Source organism: Akebia trifoliata, chromosome 4 (genome assembly GCF_017979445.1).
Source record: "Akebia trifoliata isolate Shusen 1 chromosome 4, ASM1797944v1, whole genome shotgun sequence".
Classification (NCBI taxonomy): domain Eukaryota; kingdom Viridiplantae; phylum Streptophyta; class Magnoliopsida; order Ranunculales; family Lardizabalaceae; genus Akebia; species Akebia trifoliata.
Window position 1 is genome coordinate 12,883,267 of NC_141378.1, and position 27,920 is coordinate 12,911,186.

General features: G+C 35.1%; 2 protein-coding genes across 7 annotated transcripts; one reads left to right on the top strand and one right to left on the bottom strand.

Moving 5' to 3' along the window:
* The first annotated feature begins 3,386 nt into the window (after positions 1 to 3,386).
* DGAT2 (diacylglycerol acyltransferase family) lies at positions 3,387 to 16,096 on the top strand. 6 transcript variants are annotated; one of them, XM_086439646.1, is made up of 9 exons: positions 3,388 to 3,819; positions 3,923 to 3,997; positions 4,136 to 4,221; positions 6,632 to 6,693; positions 6,782 to 6,937; positions 8,385 to 8,471; positions 14,092 to 14,189; positions 14,397 to 14,484; positions 15,785 to 16,096. In XM_086439646.1, the coding sequence occupies exons 1-9, from the start codon at positions 3,629 to 3,631 to the stop codon at positions 15,884 to 15,886; spliced, it is 945 nt and encodes a 314-aa protein (XP_086295772.1). In that variant the 5' UTR covers positions 3,388 to 3,628; the 3' UTR covers positions 15,887 to 16,096. The 6 variants fall into 6 exon arrangements, with proteins under 6 accessions (XP_086295775.1, XP_086295772.1, XP_086295774.1 ...); XM_086439645.1 differs by having other exon boundaries at positions 3,389 to 3,819; positions 6,587 to 6,693; positions 8,385 to 8,466; positions 14,087 to 14,189; XM_086439644.1 differs by having other exon boundaries at positions 3,390 to 3,819; positions 6,587 to 6,693.
* A 1,152-nt stretch (positions 16,097 to 17,248) lies between these two features.
* On the bottom strand, positions 17,249 to 25,934 carry CSLD4 (cellulose synthase like D4). The gene is given in 8 exon segments (XM_086439651.1): positions 17,249 to 18,626; positions 19,100 to 19,440; positions 19,748 to 20,152; positions 20,726 to 21,288; positions 21,291 to 21,529; positions 21,911 to 22,327; positions 23,059 to 23,542; positions 25,693 to 25,934. Coding segments are annotated over 7 exon segments (3,399 nt in total). The 5' UTR covers positions 23,517 to 23,542; positions 25,693 to 25,934; the 3' UTR covers positions 17,249 to 17,650.
* Between the last annotated feature and the right edge of the window lie 1,986 nt (positions 25,935 to 27,920).

The window sequence follows — 27,920 nt, forward strand, 5'->3', positions numbered from 1 at the left end:
TGAATCGATGATTTAGATTCTAATAAGGAGCTAGTCCTATAATATCTTTAAAATTACATAAATTAAATTATATATTTTATTTAAATATATAATTTTTGTTTTAATTTTGATCATCAAATCTGATTTGATATGAACCAGACCCGATTTAATTGTTATTGGATTTGGTTTGAATCTTAATAATGAGATCTGATAAAGATTTAACGTTTCTTACTATGAAAATTATTCTATACTTTTTGGAATAGTGTTGTTGAGTTGGTTGTAATATAGATGTAATTCTCCCAAGCTTGATAATCCCCTGGAAATGTGGGAATCGTACCATATAGTGAGTTGGACAAAAAGGTAAAGGAATTTCAATTTCTTAAATTGATCCAATCAATCACTCAAATGCCCTCTAAGTTGATAATTTAACTAATCCATATATGCGGAACCATTGTGTCAACTTTTGTTATGTTTGCGTCGAGGTAAAGTTAATAGATCAGTAAATATATATACATCGAGCTACATATTCTGATGTTTCATTTTGAGATATTTAGAATTGGTAGAATGCTTCCGCTATTGTTATTTTATTACAATTGTTCAAACATGATGTCTATTATTAGTTATCATTAGTATGGGATAGATATTTATGCTTAGAGATCTAGTGTGAAGTCATTAGGATTCGCGTTGGATTTTGGGAACATGGCAAATTATCATAAATTAAAATTCATGTTTGGAACCCTCTCTCAATTTTTAAAAGGGGCTTTTATAGATGAACTCTAAGAACACGTATCACCATATTACTTGTTTAGGTGTATTAACAGCCAATTGTTGAGTATGATGGAGATTGTTAACTCTGTTATTGGGTTTTGAGCGCAAATCTAATTAACACTAGTACTTAAGTTGGATTCTTAATGTCTCGGTATATTTAATGTTGAGTTAATATGATTTCACTATAAGGGTGGGTGAGTTAGAAAACATCACATTCACCCTTGACATGGTAAGTACTTTCAGATATCACATTAAATATTGTGAATTATGCGTGATGAAGAGCTCAAATTGTCTTAAATTCCATGTTTTTATTATGATGGGGTTTTGAAGCCAAGTTACACATCCTACTGAGTTGTGATTTGACTATACTCTCCATGTGGGTATTGTTGTTTTAATAGAGTCTGGGCTCACTTGGTGATTCTTCTCTCCACAACCATGCATACATGGGTGCACAGTTCATACCGTGTTGATAATGGAGATAGGATTGGGTACCTTTTCTTGTCGAGGGGTTGATATAAGTAGAAATTTGTTATGATTGGTGATGGTTATGTAAAGTTTATACAAATCGAGTTTTGTGTTTTTTTTGCAAGATTTTCCTATTTTGGATGCACGTGTCTTAATCTTAGGTAAGAACAAAAATGACATCCACATGATCAAAGCAAATGAATAACATGTTGCATGTGTTCATTTCCCCTTGGATGAAGACATTAGGGAGAATAATGTAAGGATCCACACTCAGATTCCCCAAGAATTCGCAATTGATCTCGTTGTGGGTTGCCCATTGCGAAGATAACTCGAAATTCCACACCTCTTTTCCCAAAACCTAGTATTTTTCCCAAACCCCAAGTATTTCTCCATCGAAACCAATTTTGTTTCTTTGAAAAAAAAGGTTGTTGGTATCTAGATAAAACCAATGGATAGGTTGAGTGTAATCTTAATCTGACTGGATTCGATTAAAAAATTCATTAGCACAAACAATTTTGGATCATTGGGTAACGAATCCAGATTGAACCAAACTATTATCAGACTTAGGGTAACATAAAAAAAGGCTAATAAAACTATTGTGGATGATATGGTAAATGATATATCTATCGTCGAATTCAAACATAAAGTTGATGGTCCATTTTTATATGGACAATTCATATATTGTAAGCCACCAAGATATTTGGTTGATGATGGTGCTACAACTAGTTGGAAGCCATTGACCTTAGTGATTCCCATTTTCAAGATCCCTCTGAAGGTGTGTTGACAACAAATTTCATAGATTTATCTCGAGATTCATGAAATAAGACCGTAAATTATTATATATTGATTTTGATAAAAGAATGGAGATATATATATATATTTGTGTTTTATTCTAATTAATAGTTAAATACAAAGCAAAAATGGTGACATGTGTGTAACTTTTGTTTATCTGTGCTTCACACGTAATCGACTAAGAAAGTTGTTTTGACGGTGATTTTGTTTGTGCTTGATCTTTTGTAGAGGTTCCTGTAGATTTTCTTATTTCCAAACTTCATACTTTATCGGTTGAGAATGATTTATCGACTTAAAGATAATGGCTTTAGGCTTGATCTTTTTTTTTAATCGGAGTCCGAGTCTCTTGAAGAATTTTGTTTCGTCTCTAGAGAAGGGCTTGAGATATTATTCTTCTATAGAGGAATAACTTTTATCTTCCAAAAGAAAGTATTACACATCACTTCAAACTAAAGAAGATTTTGATATTTATAGACTTAAAGATAAATTAACTTTTCAATTATACCCCAACTTAAATAATTTTTATTGATTTATTTAAAAGGCTAAACTTGTCAAAATCCAGTTTCAAGGAATCAATGGATTGTTATCAAGCAAAACTCATTTATTTGGATGTAAGGTCAATATTTAATATGTGGATCACTTGATTTTGTTTAATATCACAAAATTTATCTGCGAAACGTAAACCCAAATTATACGATGTCCGTCTCGATCAATGAGTCCTAATTAAAATGTGTAGGCTAAGCCTAATTTTGGAGATTTTTTTATAATTTAAAGAATTGTAAAATCTTTTTAAAATTTTGATGCCTACAATGTGTTATTGGTTGATGATGCAAATATGGTGTGGATCCACCACATGATGAATCTAGGGGGGGGGGGGGGATGAGTTTTGCTTAACCCTTCATCTTTTAATGGGGTAGTTCTTTTGTAAATGAGACATTAAAGACTCTAATGGAGTTATTGATTGTGTTGTTTATAATGCTTTTATCTTAGTATATTTTTAGGATTCCATCATCTTCTCTGTGGGTAGTTTCTTTAATAATTAAGAGATTGAAAATCTGTGATGGATGGTGGAAATATGTGAAAAAAAAAAAAAAATCAAATAATTAAATAAATTTTTATTAACTTATTATTATTATTATTTAAAGTGTGCTGTTCTTTGCAATAAAAAACAGCTAGAAATAAGTTTAGTCCAATCCCACTAAAAACTGACCCGAATTTAGGTGGACCAAAATTGAACTTACGTTTTTACTACTTCTGAAACTCGGCCCAATCGGAAGTCGAGACAAGTTTTTCCAATTAATCAAAATAAACTCGACCAATTAAAAGCCCAACACGAGCCCAGCACGGCCTATTTAATGACCTTATGAATTGTGATAGGTGATCTGTAAGTAGTTGGATATTGAAACCTAATCGTATCCATCCCATCGACATTCTCGAGGGTTCGTCGTCTCTAAATATTCTTCGCTACTTCAACTCCTCTTAAACCTGTCACGTGGTTGTTATTATCTTAAGGTACAGCCACGTGGACTGAACTGCGACGAGATCTTGAAGTCTACTCACCGACTTCAAAAACTATCCTCTAAAACAAATCTATACTTCCACATAAAACATCTCTGCTTTCTACATGGGGGAGGAGGCTAATAACGACAACCGTCAAACATCCGTTACGGCTGTGAGCGAGCCAACGGTATTCCATGGGGCCGAATCTTCGACGTTACACAGAATTACCGCTCTCGCAATTTGGCTCGGTGGAATCCATTTTAACGTGGCGTTAGTCTTAATGGTCTTTTTCCTCCCATCAACACTGGCGTTTGCGTTCGTCTCCAAACTTTTTTTATTTCCCTTTATACCCTTCTTCTTTTAAGCACTTCTCTCCATTTTTATTTTTATTTTTACACTTTTTTTTTTTTTTTTTCAGGGCATTTGGTCTGCTTATATTTTTATTGGTGATTCCGGTGAACGATAAAAGCAAATTAGGACGAAAATTGGCAAGGTAAGAGATTCTATTCTTCACCTTTTTTATTTTTATTTTTTATTTTTCCAGAATAAAGTTATGGGTATTTATTATAGAGAATAAGCTACTTTATATATATATTTTTCTTTTTTTTCTTTTTTTAATAAAAAAAATCAGGTATATTTGTAAGCATGCATGTGGACATTTTCCAATTACTCTACATGTGGAAGATATAAAGGCATTCGACCCGAATCAGGCTTATGGTAAGCAGCCTTTCTCTCCCCTTACTTATAAATTTCCCAATTTTTGAATTAGGGAGGGATTAGTTGCACATCATTCATTACCAGTTGCACTCCATCACTTAAAAAAAAAAAAAAACATCTCATTGAGCCTTGGTTTCAAATGAGACAGATTTACGTGGCATCTCAGGTTTCATATCATCTCACGAGATGACTTGGATGATATTTTTAAAAACTTGGCCTAGTCAATGGAGATTTTGTATATTTTGATTAAAATAATTATCATTTTTAGCATTTAAATATTTGTTATCTATATAAAATATTATATATGACTAAATATCTTCGAATCGACATTATGTTATTAAAAAAATTATAATTATTTTCATATAAATAAATAATTGTAAATCGAGTTAAATGGTTTATCTCGTCCAAGATGAGTTGATTTGGCAGATACAACTTGTTCTCGTCCATAAACAAGATGAGACATCATACCGAGATTTGAAACCATGCATTTAACTTAAAAAAATAAGGTTGCACTTTTTTTTTCTTCCACAAGCATGCCCCCACCCCCAACCCACCACCCCAAAGTCTGTTTCTCTACCTACATGCTCTAGTGTTCCGATCCAAACATATCCATAGGAACAAAGATTAAAAATTTTCTTTAGGAACATGGTATTGAAGAGTGCTTGATCTCAGAGATTCAAGAAGATAATCACTTTTATTGCAAAGTAGAGTTTGAATCTTAACATTTTGGGATCCATAACTGAACTAACAATAGAAACACACTTATACAATCATAAAGATGGGGGATAAAATTCTCTTATATGCCAAATCGACAACTGAGACCCAATAGAAGCATGTGCGAACACATCAAGTGTAACTAGTAGGACAAGGTAGAGATCATAAACAAAGAAAGAAATGGCAATTTTTAAAGGTTAGAGTGCAATTGGGAACTAGCGGTGTGCCATCAATCAGTCCCGTTGTATTCTTATCATTTTATATTAGAGGTAGCACCACGTCTCCAACTCAAACAAAGGCTATATGGGGCTCGAAAAGAGGAGGATACCCGAATGAAAGTCACTTAGAGTGGGTACCGGGGGTGTTAGTGGAAGGGGAGACTCGGAAAAGGACTACCTAGAAGCCCCCAATTTTTTTTTAACATAATGAAAGCCACAACAAAGTTATGGGCCCACTTGATCGTGATAGTGTCGTGGTGTGTTATGACCCCAAAGAAATATTGGAGTAAACTTTTAGCACCACTAATGCCTTGGTATTTTTGGTGTATTGCTTGGTGCATTACTTAGGTATTTTTCTTGTAAGTAAACTCATGTGTAGCCATATTTTGCGAATAATATAGCTTGGGGTCCCTTATCTCCCAGCTTACTGATGAAAACAAAATGGTATTTTGTGGTGCAGGGTTGTCAATGGGTACCCATTTAATTGGAACTAGAATTGAAAATCCTGGTTTGGAATCCTTATTGTTGGAATCGAGAGTGGGGTCTAAGAAATCAAACTGATCGAGAACCCGATCATATAGTAATTGAAAACCTAGAAAATTTAAAAAGAATTGTTATGCTTTTGGTTATAGTTCCGTTAATTTGAGAATCAGAATCGATAGGAACCAAAAATGAGAAAATATGACATTTTTCTAGTGCATGTTAGTCTTCTAGTGCTACACACTATTGCTTTACATTGTAAAGTGATGTCTTAAATAAAAAAGAAAAAAATTTCCGGTATTTAAGACATTTTTCTGAAGTAAAAATATATTTCTTTATAGTAAACGTGCATTTGAGTATTTAAATTGCAACATCAACACAACAATCACAATAAAACGCCACATTGATGGAACGCATTATATAGCTAACACAATAAAAATGTTACTTTTTGAAGAAAAATGTTACCCAAAATTTATATCTTTGTAAATAGTTATAATGACCATTTTATTGGTATTGGTAAAATTTATGAAATGACATCCCTTAACAGAAGATATAGCTCGTTCAATTGAAAAAGTGTAATTCATGTTGTTGTTCCCAATATATGGGATGAGATATGGAAATCAAAAGTTTTTTTTTTAGGGGAAATTTACTCTAGCATTTGTTTATCTCCCCTTAGGGATTTTTTTGGTTGTAGGGTTGAGTGGATGTCTTTGGTATCTATGAAGCCAATAAGGTCATTTGTTCCTTCACATTTTTTATGCGTCTCTATGGTTTAAAACTTTTAATTAATTGTTCAGATCGTATGCCACATCAATTTAGTGGTGTTATTATTATTATTATTATTATTTGCTTGTCATTTAGTGGTGTTATCTCATTTATTCTAAAAAATTACCATTTAATGGCTTCATGATAATCATAGTTGAATGATTTCAATCAATCTTTCCTTGACTTAGTTTTTGGCTATGAGCCACATTCTGTTTTACCAATTGGCACGGTAGCTTTGGCCGACCTCACAGGGTTCATGCCTCTTCCAAAGATCAAGGTTCTTGCAAGCACTGCTGTAAGTTTTACTCCTTTAGGTTGCCTTTAAATGTCAAGGAGTGCTTCCCATCTTTCCATCTTGCTTACTACTCAGAAAAGATTATCAGGTTTTCTACACACCAGTCCTAAGGCAAGTATGGGCATGGTTGGGGCTTACGCCGGCTACAAAGAAAAACTTCATTTCACTCTTGGCAGCTGGTTATAGTTGCATTATAGTGCCAGGTGGAGTGCAAGAGGCATTTCTTATGGAGCACGGTTCCGAGGTCTAATTTTTTCCCTTATTTCTTTCCTTTATGGAAAGATTTAAGTTAATTATTTCGTTAATGGTTGTAACGTATTGTACATGGCATGGCATAGCATAGCTTCAACCCTCTAAATGTAACTGTCCATACTTCCACAATCATGCTCCAACTTGCTAGGTTGGTAAAATGTGTCCGTTAACACCACAGACGTAGGTTTAAAAACCCTTCTTCACCCACTACCCTGTTTGCCTACCCCAATGTTCTAAAAGCATAGTAACAAAAAACTCTGTTTTTTTAGGAAGTCTCATTTAAACTGCATTTTGCACCTTTAATGATTAAAACAATAAAAAAACTTGACTTTTCAAAAAAACATGTTTTTATGTTTTAAACACATTTTTTTATGTTTTTTATTTTATTTTATTTAAATAATCCATTTTTTGTAGGCCTATGGTTGTTTGTGCTCTGGTATATTGTTTAATGAAAGATTTGATGATAATGCCTCAATGTTATAATTTTTTTTTTCATTACTTTTAATATATATCATCTGCCCCTCCCCCTTTTCTTGTTTTCTCCTGTTTTTTTTTTTTCCAAAGTTTTCCCCATATTCTGACTTGGTGACTATGCTTAAAATCATTTGGAGGTTTGCGACTTGAGGCTCGCGTTCCCTCAAAATGGCCTTGAGGTTTGAAGGCCCATTTTTTCATGGCTCGTGTAGTATTCAAGAAGGCATTGAAAAAGTTTACACCTTAGGGGAGGTGCATACCTTCTTGGCGCCTTTTAACGAAGGCTGCGTGCTTTATGGGGATGTGTTTGTATTTATATTTTCTTTTATCCTTCAATATCATTATGTAACAGTCCTAGTTATGACATTTGATTACATAGAGGTCTTTAACCATATATATTACATCTTTTTTTTATTGGTTCTAATCTCTACAACCATAGTCAATTGGCAACTCTAGCACCTTTGGCTCTTCTTCTTGTTTTTCTTCTTCCACTATTTTTCTGTTTCTTCCTTAATAATATTTATTTCAGCTTTGAAAGTACTCCCTACTATTTCTGCTCTTAGAGTGTTGTTATGTTTTTTTATTTGGAATGGTTGTTACAATCAAGATTTAAAATCTTATCTCAAGGTAATATTTCAGTCAGGAGAAAAATTGAAGCAGTCTCGAGCAAGACATTCCAAAGCATTGTGAGCCAATGTGAAACATTCAATGTTCCCTTCTGGCCTTGATCTAAATCGGAATGTTTTGCCGCAACATTCTAAAGCGGAACGAAACTGTGAATGATGGTTACAATCTAAGTGTTGTTTTTTCTTGTTATTTATTGTATATTTAATTATTTTTCAATTTAAAAGTGCATGCCCACACGGCCATTAGAAGTAGACTAGGTAGCATTTGTTTATATGACATATTTTTCACTCATCTGTTTTTGGGATTGCATTTCAAACTTTTTTCTTCTTATTTTGCAGGTTGCTTACATCAAGGAAAGAAAAGGATTTGTTCGTATAGCAATGGAGATGGGCCGGCCTCTGGTTCCAGTTTTTTGCTTTGGTCAGGTATTGATCTTTTTTCAATAAAAGATAGAAATAAACCTCAATTAAGGAGCTGATCGAAATTTTAAGCATAAATTTGGGTTTAAGTAAGTTTTAGAGCTAGTAACAGAGTTAGAATTGGTTTTTAAAGGTCTGAATATAAAACTATTGAAAGAATCATATGGGCTTGAAGATGGGCCTAATAGTGCTAGAATTTCTGGAAAAAGAGAATTAAAAAATAGATAGTAAGAGGCGGTCAAGGATATGGCTAGTCTCCCTGGCCTAGGATCTTCAATGGCTGGGGACTCACCAATGATCCAAAGCTCCAAAGGATGGAGTCGACCCTACCCAGCATTCAAGGAGTTATATGTACATGGTAGCCATGTCAATGGGTAGACCTGAAACTCTTCAATCACACTTCTAAAATGGAGTATCTGGGTATCCGTATGGATGGCTGGTCCGTAGCCTTAGAGAACTTTTTAATCTACTCTAATTATTTTATTATTAAAATAAAAAATTAAAAAAAACTCATGCACTCCTTCGAATATAATAAAGTGTGATTTGTTAAAAATGTAATTTTTTGATCAGTAAGAGTTACTAAAAATATGCCTTTTAATTCATTGAAACAATACAAAATGAGATTGTTATTATAGATCTTATATATGCTTAACCTTGTTTCATATGAGTATATATGATTCGTGATCCTTGGATGTGCTGTAATATTGTGTTTCACCTATGGTTCATGGTTGCATCAATCCCTTCGTTTCCAACAAATGGGCTTTGTCAAGTTGAAGCATGTACTGCGATCAACCATTCCATTAAATGAAATACTTCAAAGTTTGTTTTTAGCCAAGTTCTCTTTTTGTGTCATTCTCTTCAGTTCCACCTGTATTCCTCTGAACTCTAAATTGGTTCTATGGTCAACCTTGCAAACAAATGCCAGTTGTAGATGTTACAAATTTTGATGAAGTCATGGTAATTTAAGGTTAATTCCCTGAGTTCAACAATGTGGCTTGATTTCTCATAGTTCTAATGAAAGTTCTTTTTGAAACTAATGGTGTGATCTTGTCATGCTTGGCTTTTGATAACACATATGGACAAACCATCGATAGTTTTGGCTTTGGCTTCTCTACTAATGGATTTTAGGAGTCATCGGAATTTGAGCATGAACTGTCAATAGCTGTTTTGAATGCTTGAAAAAAGCCGAAAAAATTTAGCTCATTTGGGAAACTTGATTATTTAGATTTGTGAACAGGATTAGGCCAATCGAGATATGCACTCTCGGTTCACATTCCAATTATTAGGAAAAAAAAAAGAAAAAAGAAAAAAGAAAAAAAGAAAAAAAGAAAATAAGGCAATAAGGCAATAAGGATAGCCCTACTTTATGACCTATTGCTTATTTAGAAAAATTGAAGGACAAATCGATCCTTGATAGCAGTGGGAAAATCTAATTCAAAACCACACTTAGAAGACTCAGATTGAGCTGATTTTTTTTTATTTATTTTTTTACTTTTAGGATGAACACTTCCCCAGGAGTTTTAATTGATAGAATCAGAATTTTGTAAGCAAAGTTATGGACACAGCAACCTGCCACTGGGGCTATTCTGTTTCACGATGACAGGTAGCCTCTTTTGGCATCAAAACAGTTATTCAGTCTTCAATTGCTATGCAATTTTAAAGAGTTAAGAGGAAATCCCTATGGTACTATAGAATCCAGACTAGGAGAATTACTCTCTGTTTGAATCAGACCATGACAAATGTTTAGTCTTGTATATCGCATGACGTACATGAGATTGTCCATTGTTAAAGCATAGGGACATCTCTTCATCTACTCAATCTCATCAGCAGATTTTAGACTTATGTCTTTTGAAAGGTTGATCTCATGCGAAAAAGACAAGAATATTGGCTTGCACTCCATCATACTACAACAACTCAATACTTTGTCGATGCATGTGGCTTGACTTAAACTTATTCTTCTATTTTTCCCATCCCTAAGTATTCGGATTCCTAGAATATTGGAGGCTTCTCCCAAATCTTTCATAGAGAAATTTTGAGAAAGTCATATTTTCACCGAGGACATCATCCCTACATCCTTCTCAATGAGTGGGATGCCATCCACATACAAGATCAAATACACCACTGCCCTCCCATTATTTATCTTATAGACGGGGTTCCTCTGGGTTTTTTTAGAAGTCTAAACTCTTTGATTGCCAAATTGAATAAAATATTCCAACTTCTTGCTTCAAACCTTAGATAGACTTATTTGAGTTTGCATTCCATACTATGTTACCCAAGGGGTACAAGACCTTCAGGCTGCGTCATATAGATATCTTCATCTAGTATTTCACTGAGGAACGTTATCTTGACATCCTTTTTCCATATCTCATAGTCATGGTGTGCAACAATGGTTAATAAAATCCTAATGGATTTGAGCATATTCATTGGGGAAAAGTATCTCATACTTAATTCCTTGAATCTGAGTATAACCTTTCACAAAAATCTGGTTTTGAATGTTTCCACTTGACCAACGACCCCCTTCTTCATTTTGTAAACCTATTTGCAACCAATAGGTTTTATCCTATTAGGCAAGTCTACTAAAGTCCAAACATCACTGTCATACATGGATTAAATCTCAGCCCTCATGGCTTGGTTTCAATGAGAAGCATCCACATCCAATATGACCTCTTGAAATGTTGTAGGCTCATTGTCCTCCTCATCAAGAATAGCAAGATAAATTTCATTATTAAGATAATAATGCTGAAATTTACCAAGTGGTCTTGAAACTTTTTCATATCTTTTCAAAGGCTTCAAGTCTATAATTTGATTAGCGACTTGGGTTACTTACTCTATTGGACCAGGATTGTTCTCTTTCATCCCATGCAAATCAACAGGTCTGTTAAGAGCAGGATCTTCCTCTAAAAAGATCGCAGGGTTTCTAACGAAAACTTTTTGTTTATTCTTTAAGTGAAAAAAAAAAAAAATCCCTTAAAGTTTCTTAGGGATACCATATAAACATACATTTTTTTTGGTCCTAAAGGTCAACTTGCCTGGATCCATTTAGGAACATGTGTTGAACAACCCGAATTCGAAAGTGTTGTAAATTGGGCTTACGTCCTGTCCACAACTCATAAGGTGTAATGGGGACCGACTTTGAGGAACCCTATTCAATATATAAATGGCAGTGTTTACCGCATATTCTCATAAGAAATAGGAAGGTCTGCGAGGTTTAACATTGAGCGAATCACGTCCAACAAAGTTTGGTTTCTCCTTTCAGATACACTATTTTCCTGTGGTTTACCAGGAGCAGTCCATTGAGAGACGATCTCATTATCTTACAAATAATCCAAGATTTCACTGGAGAGGTATTTTCCACCTCAATCAGATCAAAGTGTCTAGATAAATTTACCTTTTTTTTTTTTTACCTTACGTATGAATTCTTTGAACTTTTCAAAATGTTTTGGACTTGTGGTGTAACAAATTGGTGTAACCGTATCTCGTTTAGTCATCAGTAAAGCTAATAAAATACCTATACCCTTCTCATGCAGTTTCATTCATGGGACCACATACATGCTTTGTATATTTGTAACTTATCTTCAACCCTTGCATCCTTATTTAGATAGGGTTTCTTGGTCATCTTACCTTCGAGACATGACTCACAGGTGAAACATGGTTCAACCTTGAGAAAACTCAAGCGACCATCCTTTCCTAATCTCTTGATCATACCACTCTTGGTTGTTGATTGGGCACTGAAAGATTCAATGTTGTTTATACCATTTAGAGTCATCTTGAGGAAAAATTAATTAGAGACTATTAATAAGTGTTCCAGTTACTACTGAAGAACCAAATCTTTATATTTTAATTATTGAACTAAGAGATACTGATTACTCTGAAGATATTAGCTTAGAAACATAAATCAAAATTTTCCTAGCTTATGGAACATAAAAAGAGTCTTCTAAAATAATAACTTTTCCTATATCAAACTTCCTATGATCTTGACTGCTACACTTGCGCCCAAGTCCCCTTTAAGCTTCCACTCCACTTTGATTGGCTTTCTGGTGAACTTGAAACCCTGGAAAGAATTGCAAACATTCAAAATGAATCCAGAGTCCTCGCATCATGTGTTAGAAAGATCATCAAACATGTTGGATTCAACCATAATCAATGCTTCAAAGCAATTATTTCTTGAAGCAGATTACTTACCCTTCTTAAGGGTAACTTCTTTTCCAATGTCCAACCTTGTGCGTTATAAACATTTACCCTTGTCTATTTTCTTCTTTTGAGCGGTTCCAGTAGATTTATTTGGGTCTTGATTTTTGTCTTTAGACTTATGATACCACTTTAATCTTCACAAATTTAGCGAAATTTTAAATTTGATTCTGTTCAAAATTAAAATCTTTTTTCTCAAGAAAAGCATCAAGATCTAATCTTGATTGGATCTTAACTGATTTATTTTCATTTATAAATATTCTAAATTTAAATGATTCGGATTCATACATTTGATTTGTATGATCGACTAGAATCGAATGGATGAGTAATCAATCCTCCAAAGCTCTTTGAAATTACTTCTAGATTGGAGAGAACCCTTTAAGTTTGATCTAGGCTTTTGGCCATTCCCACTCAATATATATCTTCTCTCTAATCAAGCTTAAGCCAAAAGATTAGAGAGAAAAATCACACCAAAAATTCATACGTATGGTATGGCCCAACCATATTATATTGATATCTCCATTTTCAATCTGTTTCCAATTAGGAAACTTGAAAGAAAAGAAACCTATTTGAAGTCTTTGTTATCTAGAATTGGAACCCTTCTAATTCTAGTTCAACTCAAATTACATGTGGATCCCATGTATGGAGGAAACCAACTTTTTGTAATTACAACACAGGGCCCTTTAAAGGTTTCCCAAAAATAGAATTTTTTTTTCTTACACATGGGGGCTTTTTTCTCTTCCTCTTTCAGAAGCAAACATCTATCCTCTTCCCCTTGAATGTCGGATCCACCTCACCCCATCTTCCCCAATTCATATCTTAAGACCTTATCCACATTTACGATAGCAAAATAATCATATAACCATCTTTCTATGGAAAAAATTAGCTTCTCAATTCTTCTTAAATATCCTCGATGTATTTATGTGTATCCTAGCACATGCATGTACTAGTGCCCAAAGCTATGTGAATCTCCTAATTAATTATTTACATCTTTCCTTTATATCTGAGAAATATTTTAGCGTTTTTTGGTTTCCACTTGCATAGCCACCAAGTTGGAGTACGGGTCTAAAATGATGGAGGAAATTTTTGGAAAAAAAAGAAAGAAATAGGAAAAACCCTATTACTTCTTCTTCTTTCTAGTTTCTAAGGAGTGTAGATGTTCTTGTTCAAGCTCCTCTCTTAAAAAAAATTATAAGGCTGAAACCAAAGAGAGAATATGTTTAGGGAATAAAAACACATTTTTTTTTTTCAAGTGTTGGATGGACAAACATGTTTTAAACAAGATTTAAAAAAGTCATTTTTGTTGACTATGATCACTTGAACTCTTACATCCAACTGCTTTCTTCCCACTCCTGATAATTGAAGGAGGTTATCTTCATTGAACATTTGCTACACCCAAAGTACCATGGTATCTCATTTTATTTTTTTTCAAGTACAGACTAACATTTATAAGTGGTGGAAGCCCAGCGGGAAATGGTACCTCTTCATTTCTAGAGCAATCAAATTCACTCCAATTGCTTTTTGGGGAGTATTTGGGTAAATAGCAAATCATTTTCTCCATTTTACTCATTTTTTTCTCATATCTTATACTTTAAACTTTTTTTTTTTTTTTTTTTCATTTAAGGAATGCGCTAAGATTTTGGTTCAGCTGGTTTAATTGGTCAATGTGTTGTGCCAGGCTTACCTTCCACACAGACGTGCAATCTCACATTTTTTCTCTTTTGTTCCCCTTTCAATTTGTAGGTCACCTATACCCTATCGGCATCCCATGCATGTTGTGGTGGGCAGACCCATTGAGCTACAAAAAAATCCACAACCAACCAGGGAAGAGGTAAGATGATCCGAAATCTCTGTTAGTGTTGGATCTGAACATAATTTATCTATATATCTTGGGAAACTTGACAACCCTTCGGTGAGATATATGCACGTTAAGGTACATAGTTCTACCTCCCGCCCCCATTTTAATAGAGAGATCCCCCATATTCTTAGTTAGGTGACTACCTTTCATCCTTAAAAAGTTAAGGGTTTTGTTAAAATGTTCCCTAGGGGAACATGTTAAAGTGCGTTAAACACACTTGGGAAATTGATTTTTGCGGAAAATGGTCGCATAAAAATCTTTTTTTTTTAATATACCAGAGTACCCTGAGATGCTTATTCCCAAGGTGTATTTATAGCACTTTAATGTGTGCCCTAACGGCACATGTTAACAAAACCCAAAATTAAAATATATGGATCCTTTCATCCTTAAAAAGTTAAATCTATGGATTCATGATCTAAAGGGGCATTTTTTCCCACTTTTTGGGTCCCAAAGCATGGAAATCACAGTTAAGTATGGAATCCAGGAAAGAAGAAAAGGAAATGAAAAATAGAAGGCAAGAAGAAGGAAGAAGGTTGAACCTTATTTCTAAGGAGAAATAACGTCTTGAATTATGTCCAATGTTCAATTGCATACTCTATTTAGGCCCAGTTTGGCTCGCAGAAAAATATTTTGTGGGAAACCAAGCTACCCCTTAGTGTGAAGTGGAACACACACTCTCTTGCCTTTGTGAGTTGTAGCCTTGCATTGCCAATCTCAAGCTGGGATGTAGGAGGGCTGTGTGAGGCTGACATTGGCTTGGAAAGGGTCAAATCTCTCGACATAGATTATTAAATTTTTTTAAAAAAGAAAATCAGGCACTTCGCAGCCAAAATATCTCTTGTTAAAATATGACGTTAGTGATATTTTTACTAGGGGATTGAAATTTAGAATTTGTTCTTGTAGATTTGATTTTGAAATTTGGAAATATTTGAGGGTTCATCTTAATTACTTACTTTTTTGTATTATTTATTTCTATATTATATTATTTGTTTGAAAATCCTAAACATATAAAGTTTGCATCTTACGCCTTGGGGCACTAATCAGCCGAGCCCCTTGGCTTCTGCAAACATTAATGCCGAAAATATTTTAGATTTACAGTACCTTCATTGCACGTATATTTCAATCATTGTAGATTGTTGGACTGGATACCGAGTCTTGAAATCTATGTGATTATTTGGGGTGGTGCTTTTTGTGCCCCACTCAAGCATGTATGCTGTAAAGGATAAAGAATTTTTTTAGTACATTACATCTTTTCTTTACCTTGATTGTGCAGGTCAGTCAAGTTCACAGCCAGTTTGTGGAAGCTCTTGAAGAACTTTTTGAAAAATATAAAGCAAGGGTTGGTTATGCTGATCTCCAGTTGAGAATTCTTTGATGTGAGTCTAATTTGTATTTGTATATGTAACAAAATTGGGAGCAATAGTTCATTTATATTACTTTTTATTAAGAAAGAAGTGGGAATAAGATCTTTGTAGCTTTCCCTCGAACATGGGAACTTGAAGAAGGTTAAAATTAGGATTAAAACCTTCTCCCAATTCCAATTACGGTTTCATTAGATAGCTTATAATTAAAATCCCTCTTTTTTTTTGGATTCGGTTTTCTCTAACACCACGAACCTTAGTTAGACTCGGGCATGATACACTTTTTAGTTATTCTTATTAGGAGAATCTAAGTACTCTCTTTTGGATCCGTGTAACACCTCTCAAAGATCTTTTTCCCTTTCGTAATAAGAATAATGATTTTCTGATGCACTTCGCTGACACTCCCCATGACACGGCATGTGCTAGAACCATAGATTATTTTTCTCGGGATATACAACCCTACATATTTATGGGGATGTACAGTTGCGTATCCTGAGGGTTAAAATCTATGGGTTTAACCTATGCCACATCAGGGGTGTGTCAAAGGGGCGTAAGAAAATCACAACTCTTGTAATAAACCTATTGACATTGGAAGACCTACAAGATTCTTTCAATGTTTCATTTTTGGGTCCAATGGAAATCATAGATATGGAAAGAAATCCCATCAAGACCATATTTCAAAGTGCACATTGTCAACACAATTGCTTAGAACTCTAAAAAATCCGTAGTGTTTTCTAATAATCATCAATGCCAATTGGGAAGAGCAAAGGTGAAAAGAGTACTCCGTTGAAGGCTTAGTTAACCTCTCTTTTAATATGATTCTTAAAGAAGAAAGGAGATCGAATAGGGTTTTCTTTATAGAGAGATTCTATAAGATTTAATGTGTATCTAAAGATTTTTGGTTGATTAATATGGCCTCCGCACCTAGTGATTGGCACTCCATTGTTGGCATTTTATATGCATATGGTTACAATTATCTGTCTATTGTGTGCCAATGAAATGAATTCGTTGGTATTGGGGAAGAAATTTAAAAAAGAAAAAGATATTATATTGACACCCCTTAGTAGTAGAAAAGAAATAATGCTGCCACTACACAAATATAGAGTTGTGTTGTAGTGACCTCGAGATTGTACCTCATATCGCACATCTTGACGCGAAAGTGTGTAGGAACCGTGGATGCTTTTTCACGTCAGACTGTGTGATATGAGGTACAATCTTGAGGTCACTTCAGCATTATTCATAAATATATTATCAAACAAATGGGGTCATGATGAGAAACAAAGAATGCTTATCCCACCCAAGACACCAAGCAGAGTTATAATACAAAGATGGACCTCCCTTCCCTACATTAACAAGTATTTTTTTAAGAAAAGGCATTAAAAATATTGAATCACTGATGTAAGGCTTCTGAGTAGCCCTGCTCAAATTATTAGCAATTTCTGTGAAACAACGTTCACCTTAGAAAAAAAAAATTACATATTTAGTTCAAAATATAACAAAACTCCTCTTCATCTCACCCAACAACAAGAGACTCTTTCCCAATTCATGCAAGTAAGAAATTCTATCTTCCAAAAAAACCTATCAATCCATCCCTCCATTTTTTATATTTTAAGAACCTCATCACTTAAGTAGAAGAGTCAAAAAACAAAAACAAAAAAATCACAGAAAACTTCAAAGTCATCAGCTTTATCAAAAGGTCCAAGTCCAAAAAACCTCTAAAATCATTAAATCCACAATTGTTCCACACCTCCATGAACAGTATAACACTTGATGGAAATTCATGGAAACTGAAAACCTCCTCCTCCTCCTACTCCAGCAACTTGTTTGGTGGTTTCCTTTTGTGGATTAATGGCAATCCAAAGCAATGACAATGTGATAGCAATCAAACCTGACCAAACAAACACAATTGTTGGCGTCTTTCCTCTCCTACCCATCAATCCCTTGGCGAAAGGATACAGATGAGCCAACACCCAAAAACTAAAGAAAGCTCCTCCTATAAATTTATTCCACTGAGGAACCGAACTATAAATCGTCCTTGCGAATGCTACAATTATCGCAATTATGTTCACCAATGCAATAACAATCGGAGGAATCATCAACGATGTCCACTTCACTAAGTACAAGTCTGCAAATATATCTTCGTTGTCGTCTGTCGAGGATTTAGTTGTCAAAGTGAAAGATATCTCAATCCCAGCAATCACTTTGAGTATGCCTTGTAGAACAGCAGCGAAGTGAGCACTAGTTCCAGAGATTAACCAAAATTGTTCATTCCTCCACCATTCTTCTAACCCAATTCCAGACCACTTTACTTCTAAAATGGCTAACATAATAAGGCATAGTGTTATAGTAAGCAAGTAGATGAGGAATGTAACGTTTAAGGACTTCACGATGAATTGACCCGATAAGAGTGAAAGTGCTGGGAGGAAGCAATAAACAAGGAGGAACATAGACGTGAATGGGTAAAAGCCAACGTTGAGATAGGCTAGACGTTGAAGGAGTTTGAGACGTGAGGAGGCGAGGAGGGCATTGTTACGGGAAAAAAATATCTCGACGGAGCCAGTGGCCCATCGAAGGACTTGATGGAGTCGATCGGTAAGGTTGATTGGGGCTGAACCTCGGAAGGCATCACGTTTGGTGATGCAATAGACGGAGTGCCAACCACGATTGTGCATGCGGTATCCTGTCACCACGTCTTCTGTGACCGAACCATAGATCCAACCGACTCGGTCTCCCCACTCAGTCTTGTCCTCATACCTGGAACAAGTTTTTAGTCACTTTGTTGTTTGGTACATGAATGCTAACTACATTTTTTTTTTTTTTGTTTAACCCTAGATAGAGAGAAGTAATTAGGTTTGAACATGGGAAATGCTCAAGTCCATGCAAGGATTTGAGGTGTTGGCAATCTTCAATACCATGATTTTCCATTAAAATTCCTAAAAAGTAGTTCTTAATTATTTATTTATCAGTAAGGATCTGGTGACTCATGAAAAAACACATGATCCCAACCATTTTAAATACAAAATCCAACGGTTGAAATTTCCTCGAGATAAGTATAATCAAGTTCTGGGTTATGGAGATACACATAAAATCTTGCCCGTTGGATTTTGTATTTAAACAGACCCTTTTATGTATTTTTTATTTTTTGTTTTCAAGTACAAAGTTATATATAAAATAGGTAAATTTCACAACCATATATATGTCAAAGAAGAAAAAGTTATATGACATACCAACAGGAGATCACAGAGACGGCTTCAGCAACTGCAGTGGCGTCAAGTGGCTCTCGTGGGACCCTGAGAGCTCCAGGAGGGCGACCGTACTTAACCATAGGGTGATCAGCTAGAGGGCGAGCCTGGAACTCGGCAATGGGTATCGACTCAGCCAACATGGTAGAGTTACCGAACCGCTTGGGCAGTAAATTCACATCAAGATCAGGATCAAAATCGCTTGGCCTCAATGCATGTGTCTCCAAATCGGGCACCTTCTGTGCGATCTTGTTGGGCTGAGGTGGATCGAATCCATACAACGCAAACCGCCTAAACATGCACCCAGTCCCCACATAAAATGGTCCCTACAAAGCATTGACATACACATTTATACAAATACTGTTTGTTTTCATTTCTTGGTATAACGAAAGAGAACTTAGTTATATTGTCCCACCACATTTTGGGGTGTGGATAGCCATTCTATTTTTCAATGGCCCACCTCATAATATTTCTTCATTTTCTCCCAAGGGTCTTGGATTTAGGTGTTATTGTGACTATTTCTTTATTTTGATATGTCATATATAGTTTTATGAATTGATGAGTTATACAAAAGAAATTTAGAGTGGCAATTTAAGATTTCTAATAAAACTTTACTTCAAATGACCAATGTACCTGTAAGCCATCAAGTGCACGCATGTTGCCATCGAAGAAGACTGTGTTGTTGTTGGCATATCGATCAGAGGGATCAATACCTTCAAACCGTTGAGGGAATTGAATGTAGCATATGTTTTCACCTCCTCTGTCCATCATAAAGCACATGCCCTCCCGTAAGGCTTTACAATTGTAGAAGTAGTGATCGCAATCAAGGTTGAGGATGAAGGGCCCGTTGGACAGGACCGCTGATGATCGCACCAAAGCATTCATTGCACCAGCCTTCTTGTTGTGGTCATAGCCAGGACGCTTCTCACGTGACACGTACACGAACATAGGCAGGCGTATGTCAATGTCGGTTAAGTCTATGATCTTGTCTTCGGCACACCCCATCAATGGGTCACAACTAGGGGGTTTAAGCATCACCTGTTGGAAGGCGGTCGTGGCACATCAGGGGGAATTTTTAATTTTTAATTTTTTAACTACTACATCACTAGTCCTAGGTCCATATAAGGGAGGGTTCATGAATCCTAATGGAGAAATATTATTCATCCATCAGAATTTTTGAATAAGGCTTTGATAATGATGATAATACGTGTTGTAAGTGCTTCTTAAACTAATTACAGGGTAATTTACCAAAACTAGAAAAATTATTAAAAGGGTACACTATTTAACTTATTTACCAATACGGTAAAATTCAAAGTGAACAGTAATTTTTGTACCAAAAATATCCTTTTAGCTTTGTTAGTACAACAATATTTGCTTTGAAAGAAAAACATCTCAATGGTAGAATTTAGATGACAAAACAGTGACATTTCTTCTTGTTTACTTAAACGGGGGAGAAGTATATTGTTTTATAAAATAAAGCTAAAAAGGTATTTGGTACAAAAATTATTGTTCATTTCAAATTTTACCGTTTTGGTACATAAGTTGAATAGTGCACCATTTTGATAATTTTTCGATTTTCATGTACCATTTTGATAATAAAAGAATGGGTACCTGGAGAATCCCTGCATGGTCACCTTTGGCATGATCACTAGAGCGGACGGCCCAAGTCCCGGGCCAATGAGTCCCATCAGCCATCCATGTGGCTTTAAGGACTTTCAATGGCTCCAATGGATCAGCCCCACTCTCCCTCATGTGCTTCAACATTTTCATCTCCTCTCTCGCATTGAATGCATCTGATCTCCTCCTAATTGAATCTGGTAACCCATTGATCCTCACCTTAAACTCATCATACTCTCTCTTAATCCTCCTCCTATCCTTAACAAAATCCGACCTACTCTTATTTTTCGTTGGATCACCCTTGATGGAAAAGTAACTCTCTGGGTTCCTTGGTTCTATATCATGTTTTCGACAAAATGGAACCCAAAGATCAGCAAAGCTAGCAGCCTCAGCCATGGCCTCAAATGTGAGTAGTGCACCGCCATCGTCCGATATGTAACAAGCAAGCTTCTCGACAGGGTAATCAACGGCTAGGATTGATAGGATGGTGTTGGCAGTGACTAGTGGAGGCTCTTTCTCGGGATCAGCGGTGGAGACGAACAAATCAACACCGGGAGGTCAGACTTCCCAGTTGGGTTAGATGGAGATGGCATATCGAACTTATCCCTAAGGATGTCGAGGTCGGTAGAGCGGTTGATGGGGCAAAGTTTGGGGATTTGATCAAGAATCCATGAGAAAGCAAACCATATCTCACACACAATTGACATTCCCCAGAGCCAGAGAGCATCCTCATTAGGATGTCTGACACGCCATGTCAAGAAGAAAATTAGAGCTACGAAGCGAATGACGATCAACAACCTGCATTGCACCTCAAGAAATTTTGATAATTTTATAACATAAAACTTACTATTACATTACAATTTTGGGATTATGGTCACATTTGCTCCATTGATGGATGGGAGGTTTGTACAAACCATGGTTTCGTAACTCAGGTTGATGTATCGTCTTGTCCATGGACGAGACTGACGCTTGTACACATTATGAATGCTTTTTATATATATATATTTAAATGAAAATAATTATAATTTTTGTTTTTTTAAATAAAATTAGGGAGATTAAAAGCTGTGAAGGCTGAGAAACCGTTTGAACGATACCGAGTCATCTCGGTCTCTAACGAGATTTAAAACCATGGTACCAACTCTAGTTCTAGTAAGAAGTTGAAGTAGTAACTAATAATACCTATAAGGGCTGATGATAGCGGCCGGGATGGGTATTATTCGACATATGGGTCTCCAAGGTTTATCCATGGTTTCTACCATTCCCCCTTGAAGTCCATCATCCCTCTCATCACCATAAATGTCGTCTTTGGGCCAATAAGCGTTACCATAACCGTACGTCCCTTGTGTCTCAAACAACCACCTATTATGGTCGAACTCTCCAGTTTGGCTCCTCATCAGCAATGACTTGTTGTTGTTGGGTTTCAATACGGACATTCGGCGATCTGTTTTGTCGTCTGGAGCTGGTAATGGTAGAGCTCCACTAGAAAAATCTGCCATATCGTCTTCGTAATCTCCAATCTTATATGTCTCCTTGCACCCTGGGCATAAACCTGTATCTTTCTGTGCATCCATGTAGCAATCTCTACAAATTTTGAACCTATAATACGTACATAACACACATAATTGGAAATAAAGTAGTTCTTAACATGTTCAAAGTAAATCAAGCAAAGCAACTAGAAATTTAGACTAATTAACTAGTAGGCAACTCTCAAGGATTATTATTCTAGTATCCAACATCATTGGATACTCGTATGATTCGGAATATGCATTCAGTAGTTAGTCTAAAATTCGTTGGAAAAAGATGAAGAACAACAGTTGTTCGACTATAATTCGAGTTCAACATTCAAAACTTCATGCGTTTATATATAACTTTTTATTTGAATTATTGTAGATAAAGAATAATGACTTAAGTATACAAATAAAATATGAAATGAACAAATAAGTTAACTAATCAAACTATTCAAGATTACATCCATGTATATTTAGAAAACTCAACCCCAAGGGGGTTGGCCTAGTGGCAAGCCGAGCCTTGATAAGCTCCTCGGGAAGGGTAGGTCAAGTATTCGAAACCCCATGAAGCAATGAATTCCTTGGGGCTACCCTCCAGAGTCCAATTGACCCTCGACTCAATAGTTGCAAGCGGATTGAATTGCACTGTTTTTTTAATTGGTCCTTATTATTCGGAGAATTCGTATATAATTCAAGAATTGCTAACTATGATAAAATTGTTTTCAATATTAAAAAAAAAAAGTTTAGTATCCAACATCATTGGAATGATGATGAGATTATATTTTAATTGTGAATTAAATTAATAAAGCACGTACATACCTGCAATCACAAGGTGTAATGTCGGCTCCTCTCTCATCCCTCATGACCTTGCCATCACATGCAGGCATTGAACATGCCGATCCCTTTGCCCCAGCCATCTGAGGATGGCTCACCTCTGATTCTATCACTTTGTCCATTAAATGTGCCCGTGTCACACTGTTGAATCCTCCCGTAAACAAAGAATTTGACACGTATTGTTCTTCAGCTTTCACGGCCACTGATGTGTCCATTGGTTGATTGTCCGGTGTTGGAGGAATATGCACGGTGTAGTTCATGTAGTCTCCATTTATCTCTCCTGACATGTCAAGGTCCTCCCTTGATAGGCTCACGTAACGTCCGCTCGATGTTCGTCTTGCAAATTTCACAGTTTGTCCCCCACTGTTTCGACTGCTTTGTGATCCATTACCACCCGGGCTCCGTAACGCCTTCTTCGATGGATTGTGGGATAAAGACGCCATTTTTTTTATTTTTTTTGTAAAGTTTCCTGATCAATTGTTTGGCATGTATTTACATATGATGAGAAGTTGATAATCTAAAGGAAGTGTTGAATGAAGAATCCTGAAATTTGGAAACAAATTTTTTTTACAAAATTCAAAATGTCATATATACTAAGTAGATTAGATATCTAAGAATTAATATGGGTTGGAAGGCAGTTTTAAAGAAAATTTGCACAATATTATTACATTTATATATGATCTTTGTTTTGGGATGAAAGACATTTTAGATAAATTACAAGATTGATTGAATGGTGACAGTGAGAGCGTTTTCAGAAGTTTTGTGGTGTTTGGTAAAAAGAAGAGTTGGGATGAAATTGATGGAGAGGGACCATGTAATAGTTGGTTGTTTTATTTTTTGAGTCTTTTACGGGGAAATTGATTGTTTGTGGAGGCTAGTCACGTTTCTTATTACTATTTTTAGGTAATTTAGTAATACCCCTGCAAACTTGGTGATATTAGATTTACCCCCTGCAAAATGCAAGATCAGATTTACCCCTTACCAAAAGTAAAGTTTGGTTTTTGATAATGAATTAAGGGTGAAATTTTGATTTTTTTTATTTCCAAGATACCTTTCAGAAATTTAAATTATTAATTAAAATTCTAAAATATAACAAAAGAAAGAGAGTTGAGTTGGTAACCTCCATGATTCCTAGAAGAATAATGATTTTCTGACGCCCCCCTCCCCTGTGACACTCCTCTTGATCTACTCTCTTGACGTGGTGTGTGATAGAATCATAGATTTTCTATCTCGAGATACACAAATGCACATGTTTATGGGGATGTGCAGTTGTGTATCCCAAGGAAAGAAAATCTATGATTCTATCACACGCCAAGTCGAGAGAGTAAAGAAGGACTATGTCAAAGGGGAGAGTCAGAAAATCACGACTCTTCCTAGAAAGAAAACATTAGCCTCGACCCATAATTGAAACATTCTGTCAAATAGACGGTTGAGATGCTAGGGATTCCCCAAAAAATGTATCCCTATAAAAATCTTTCTAATGCCTAGGATTGTCACCTATCTCCTTTCCTCTTATCTCAAGCATTTGTTTGATAAAGAGGCTCAACTCAGTTAGAAAAGTCCTTCTTGGAAAATACTAGGGTTGAGGCTCTCCATCAAAATGATGGTCATTAGGTATTTTCAAGAAAAATGTATGGATAGAAAAAAAAAAAATTTGCACTAATCTCTAAAAAAACAATACAAATTTCTAGGAAATTCAGTTGTTTTCCCCCCTCATATCCCAATCCTACGTTTGACGGAGAACCTCAACCGTGGGTCGTGGCTATAAAAGTCCTTCCTAGAGAAGCTTATCTTGGAACACTAGCATGGTTTTAAAACTCGGTATATTGTCTTTTCTCGTCCTCAGGATAATGAGTTGACTCAACTTAGTCATTTAGTTTCGCACAAGACAATCCATTTAACTCGATTATAATTATTCATTAATATTCTTTTTTGATAGGCATTCATTAATATATAATTATACATAAGTCTTTTTTATTTTTTTTGAGTCGTGATAATCTGACTCCCCCACATGGCATGCTCAAAATACTCTCCTAACATGGCATGTGTTAGAACCATAATTTTATGCCCCGGGATACACATCTCCATCGATTTTATGGGGATGCACATATGTGTATCCCGATGCATAACATCTATGGTTCTAACACATGCCACGTCAGGAGAGTATGCCACATGGGGGAGTTAGAAAATCATTACTCTATTATTTTATAAAATACGTTGGATGAGATGATGCTCGGACACAGGGCCATATTTCTATTTAGATAATAAATATTTTAATCATTAAAATATTAATTATTTGATCAAAAATTAAAAAAATCCTATTCATACTGAAATGAATAATCTGACATTCTTAACGGACATTTTACGTACCAAAACATGAGGGAATTAATTTAGAAAATAAGTAAATCGTTTTTAGTAAATAATAATTTTTTAAGAAACAAATAACCAAAAGAAAGACCTGACAAACAACATAAAATCAATTTAATTGTTATTTTTTTAGTTATCTTATTTGTGATTTAAAGCCATTGAATTTTGTACTTAAATCTAATAATTAGTATCAAATTGATGAAACTAATTAATGCTACCTAAGTAAGTTTTCAATTGGCGTGATCGGGTTACCTTATACGATTATACCATTTACGCGAACGGTGTCATTGATAAACAAACATCCACAATACTTTTCTTCTGAAACCCAAATTCCAAAATGCCATAATCCCTTGGAAGTGAATATATGTAGAGAGACGCGCGTTTAAAACTATATGTGCAATCGACTTTCAAAAGTAATGAAGGAAGGTTGAAGACGATGGGGTCATCGATGAAGCTATCGTACCACTTCACATGGGAAAGAAGGAACAAAGAGATTTGATTAATTGAAGAGAAGAATGTGGGATATGAAATTGATGGTGAGAGACTAAGTCATATTTGCTTGTTTTTAGAACTCTTGCGTCTTTTAAGGTGAGCATGTTTGTGGAGGGGAGAGTGTTGTTTACCTCCTTTCACGTGTAGTTTCTTGTTAATTGTTTTTTCATAATTTATTAAAATCCCTTAAAAATTAGTGATATTAGATTTACCTCCTTGCAAAACTCAAGATCAAAATTCATTTTTTTTTATTAAAAAAAAAAAGAGGTGAATAAGTACTTTTGATCATTAAAAAATGAGTCGTGATGAATGCATGTGATTTTTGGTGTGCAGTTGACGTGGTGCAAGAGCACAGGACCATAGATCTTTTTCATTGGGATACATGGGAAAAAGATGTGCGATTCTATGCCCTTACCACGATAGCTGTGTACCAAAATCACATGCATTCATCTTTATTCTTAAAAAATATAAACACCCAATTGATTCTCATGAGCTTTATAGAATGACACATTGATCTAGATCACAAACGATACCAAGATGACGGGGGTGAGTGGTCTGGCATTTTACTAAGAATAATGCTGAAGTAATCACAAGATTGTACCTTATATCGCACATATCCTAGCGTGAAAAGTGTGCTGGAACCATCGATATTTTTCATCGAGATACAAGTAAAAAAGCATTTATGATTCCTACACACTTTTACTGAAGAGAGATTCATATAATTATTTTTCACCATTTAAATTTTAATTTAGAAGTTCAACCATCCATTTTCAAAACCTTGGATCAAGTTCAAAATTTAGAGTGGTACTCTGATTGCCACATCCACGTTGCCAATCCATGTGGACCCAATTAACCTTAATCACCTTTACTCTCTTTTTTTTTAAACATGTAAATCATTAAAGGGTGTCTTTTTTTTTTACTCTCTTTGGATGATTTACACACCCCCTTTAACAAATTTGAATGTCCCGTGTTTTCAAGCTGATGACATTCATTCTTCGACATTTTCTTCTTTTCTGCAATAATAAAAAAATAATCAAAATACCCTCTTTTCAACTCGTAATTGAAAACATTGTTTTATTTTCTTCATAAAATCATTCATTTTCAAGCACTTCGACCTGTATAAAAAATAAATTTTAATCTATTTAATTTCATCTTTAACCAATCCTTTTGAGCATTGTCTTAATTCATTGTATGATATCTTAGATTTTTCTAGGAAAAATCACATTATATTTTAGTTCAAAAAGCATATCTAGTCTTTAGATTTAGAGGTAGGGCTGCAACTCGGGTGGATTGGGTCAGGTTAGAGATCAACCCGCGTCCGTGACCTCAGGTTTGAAATGCTCAGTCTAACCCAACCCAAGTTGGATTAGTCGGCTTAATTCATTCCCTATTAACACTAGATAATTTAGTAATGATAAGAGCATACATAAACATAATTGGTATGTAAAAGAACTTAAAATTTACAATTATTAATCCTAAAATTTGTTTCAAAATTTACATATATAAAATTATAAGAAAATTTAAAATGACGAAGAAAATGATGATTAACTAAAGCTACCATCTTTAATTTTCAATAAAATAAACATTTATATTGTATGACAATATATAATTACATAGATAAAATCATTAATAACAAAGCAATTATTTATAAAAATAATCACACTTTAGTTTTGATATATAGAGAAACAAAAGTATACATACTAATGAATGCAAAAGATACCAATATACAAGAAAATCTTGAATTATAGCCATATAAAACTCGTGATCGGGCAAATCGGGTTATTCGATGGCTATGCCCAAACTCAACTCGATTTGAGTTGGGCATTTGTTTTTGTTGCCCGAACCCATACTAACTATGCCCAGACTTGATCTAAGGTCGGGTTTGGCCTGCCCAAGTTGCAGCCCTATTTAAAGGCTCATATAGATAAACTTAAGGTTGAAATCAGGGTAAATTTTTTTATCTAAAATGTTGAAGATGACTAATTTGG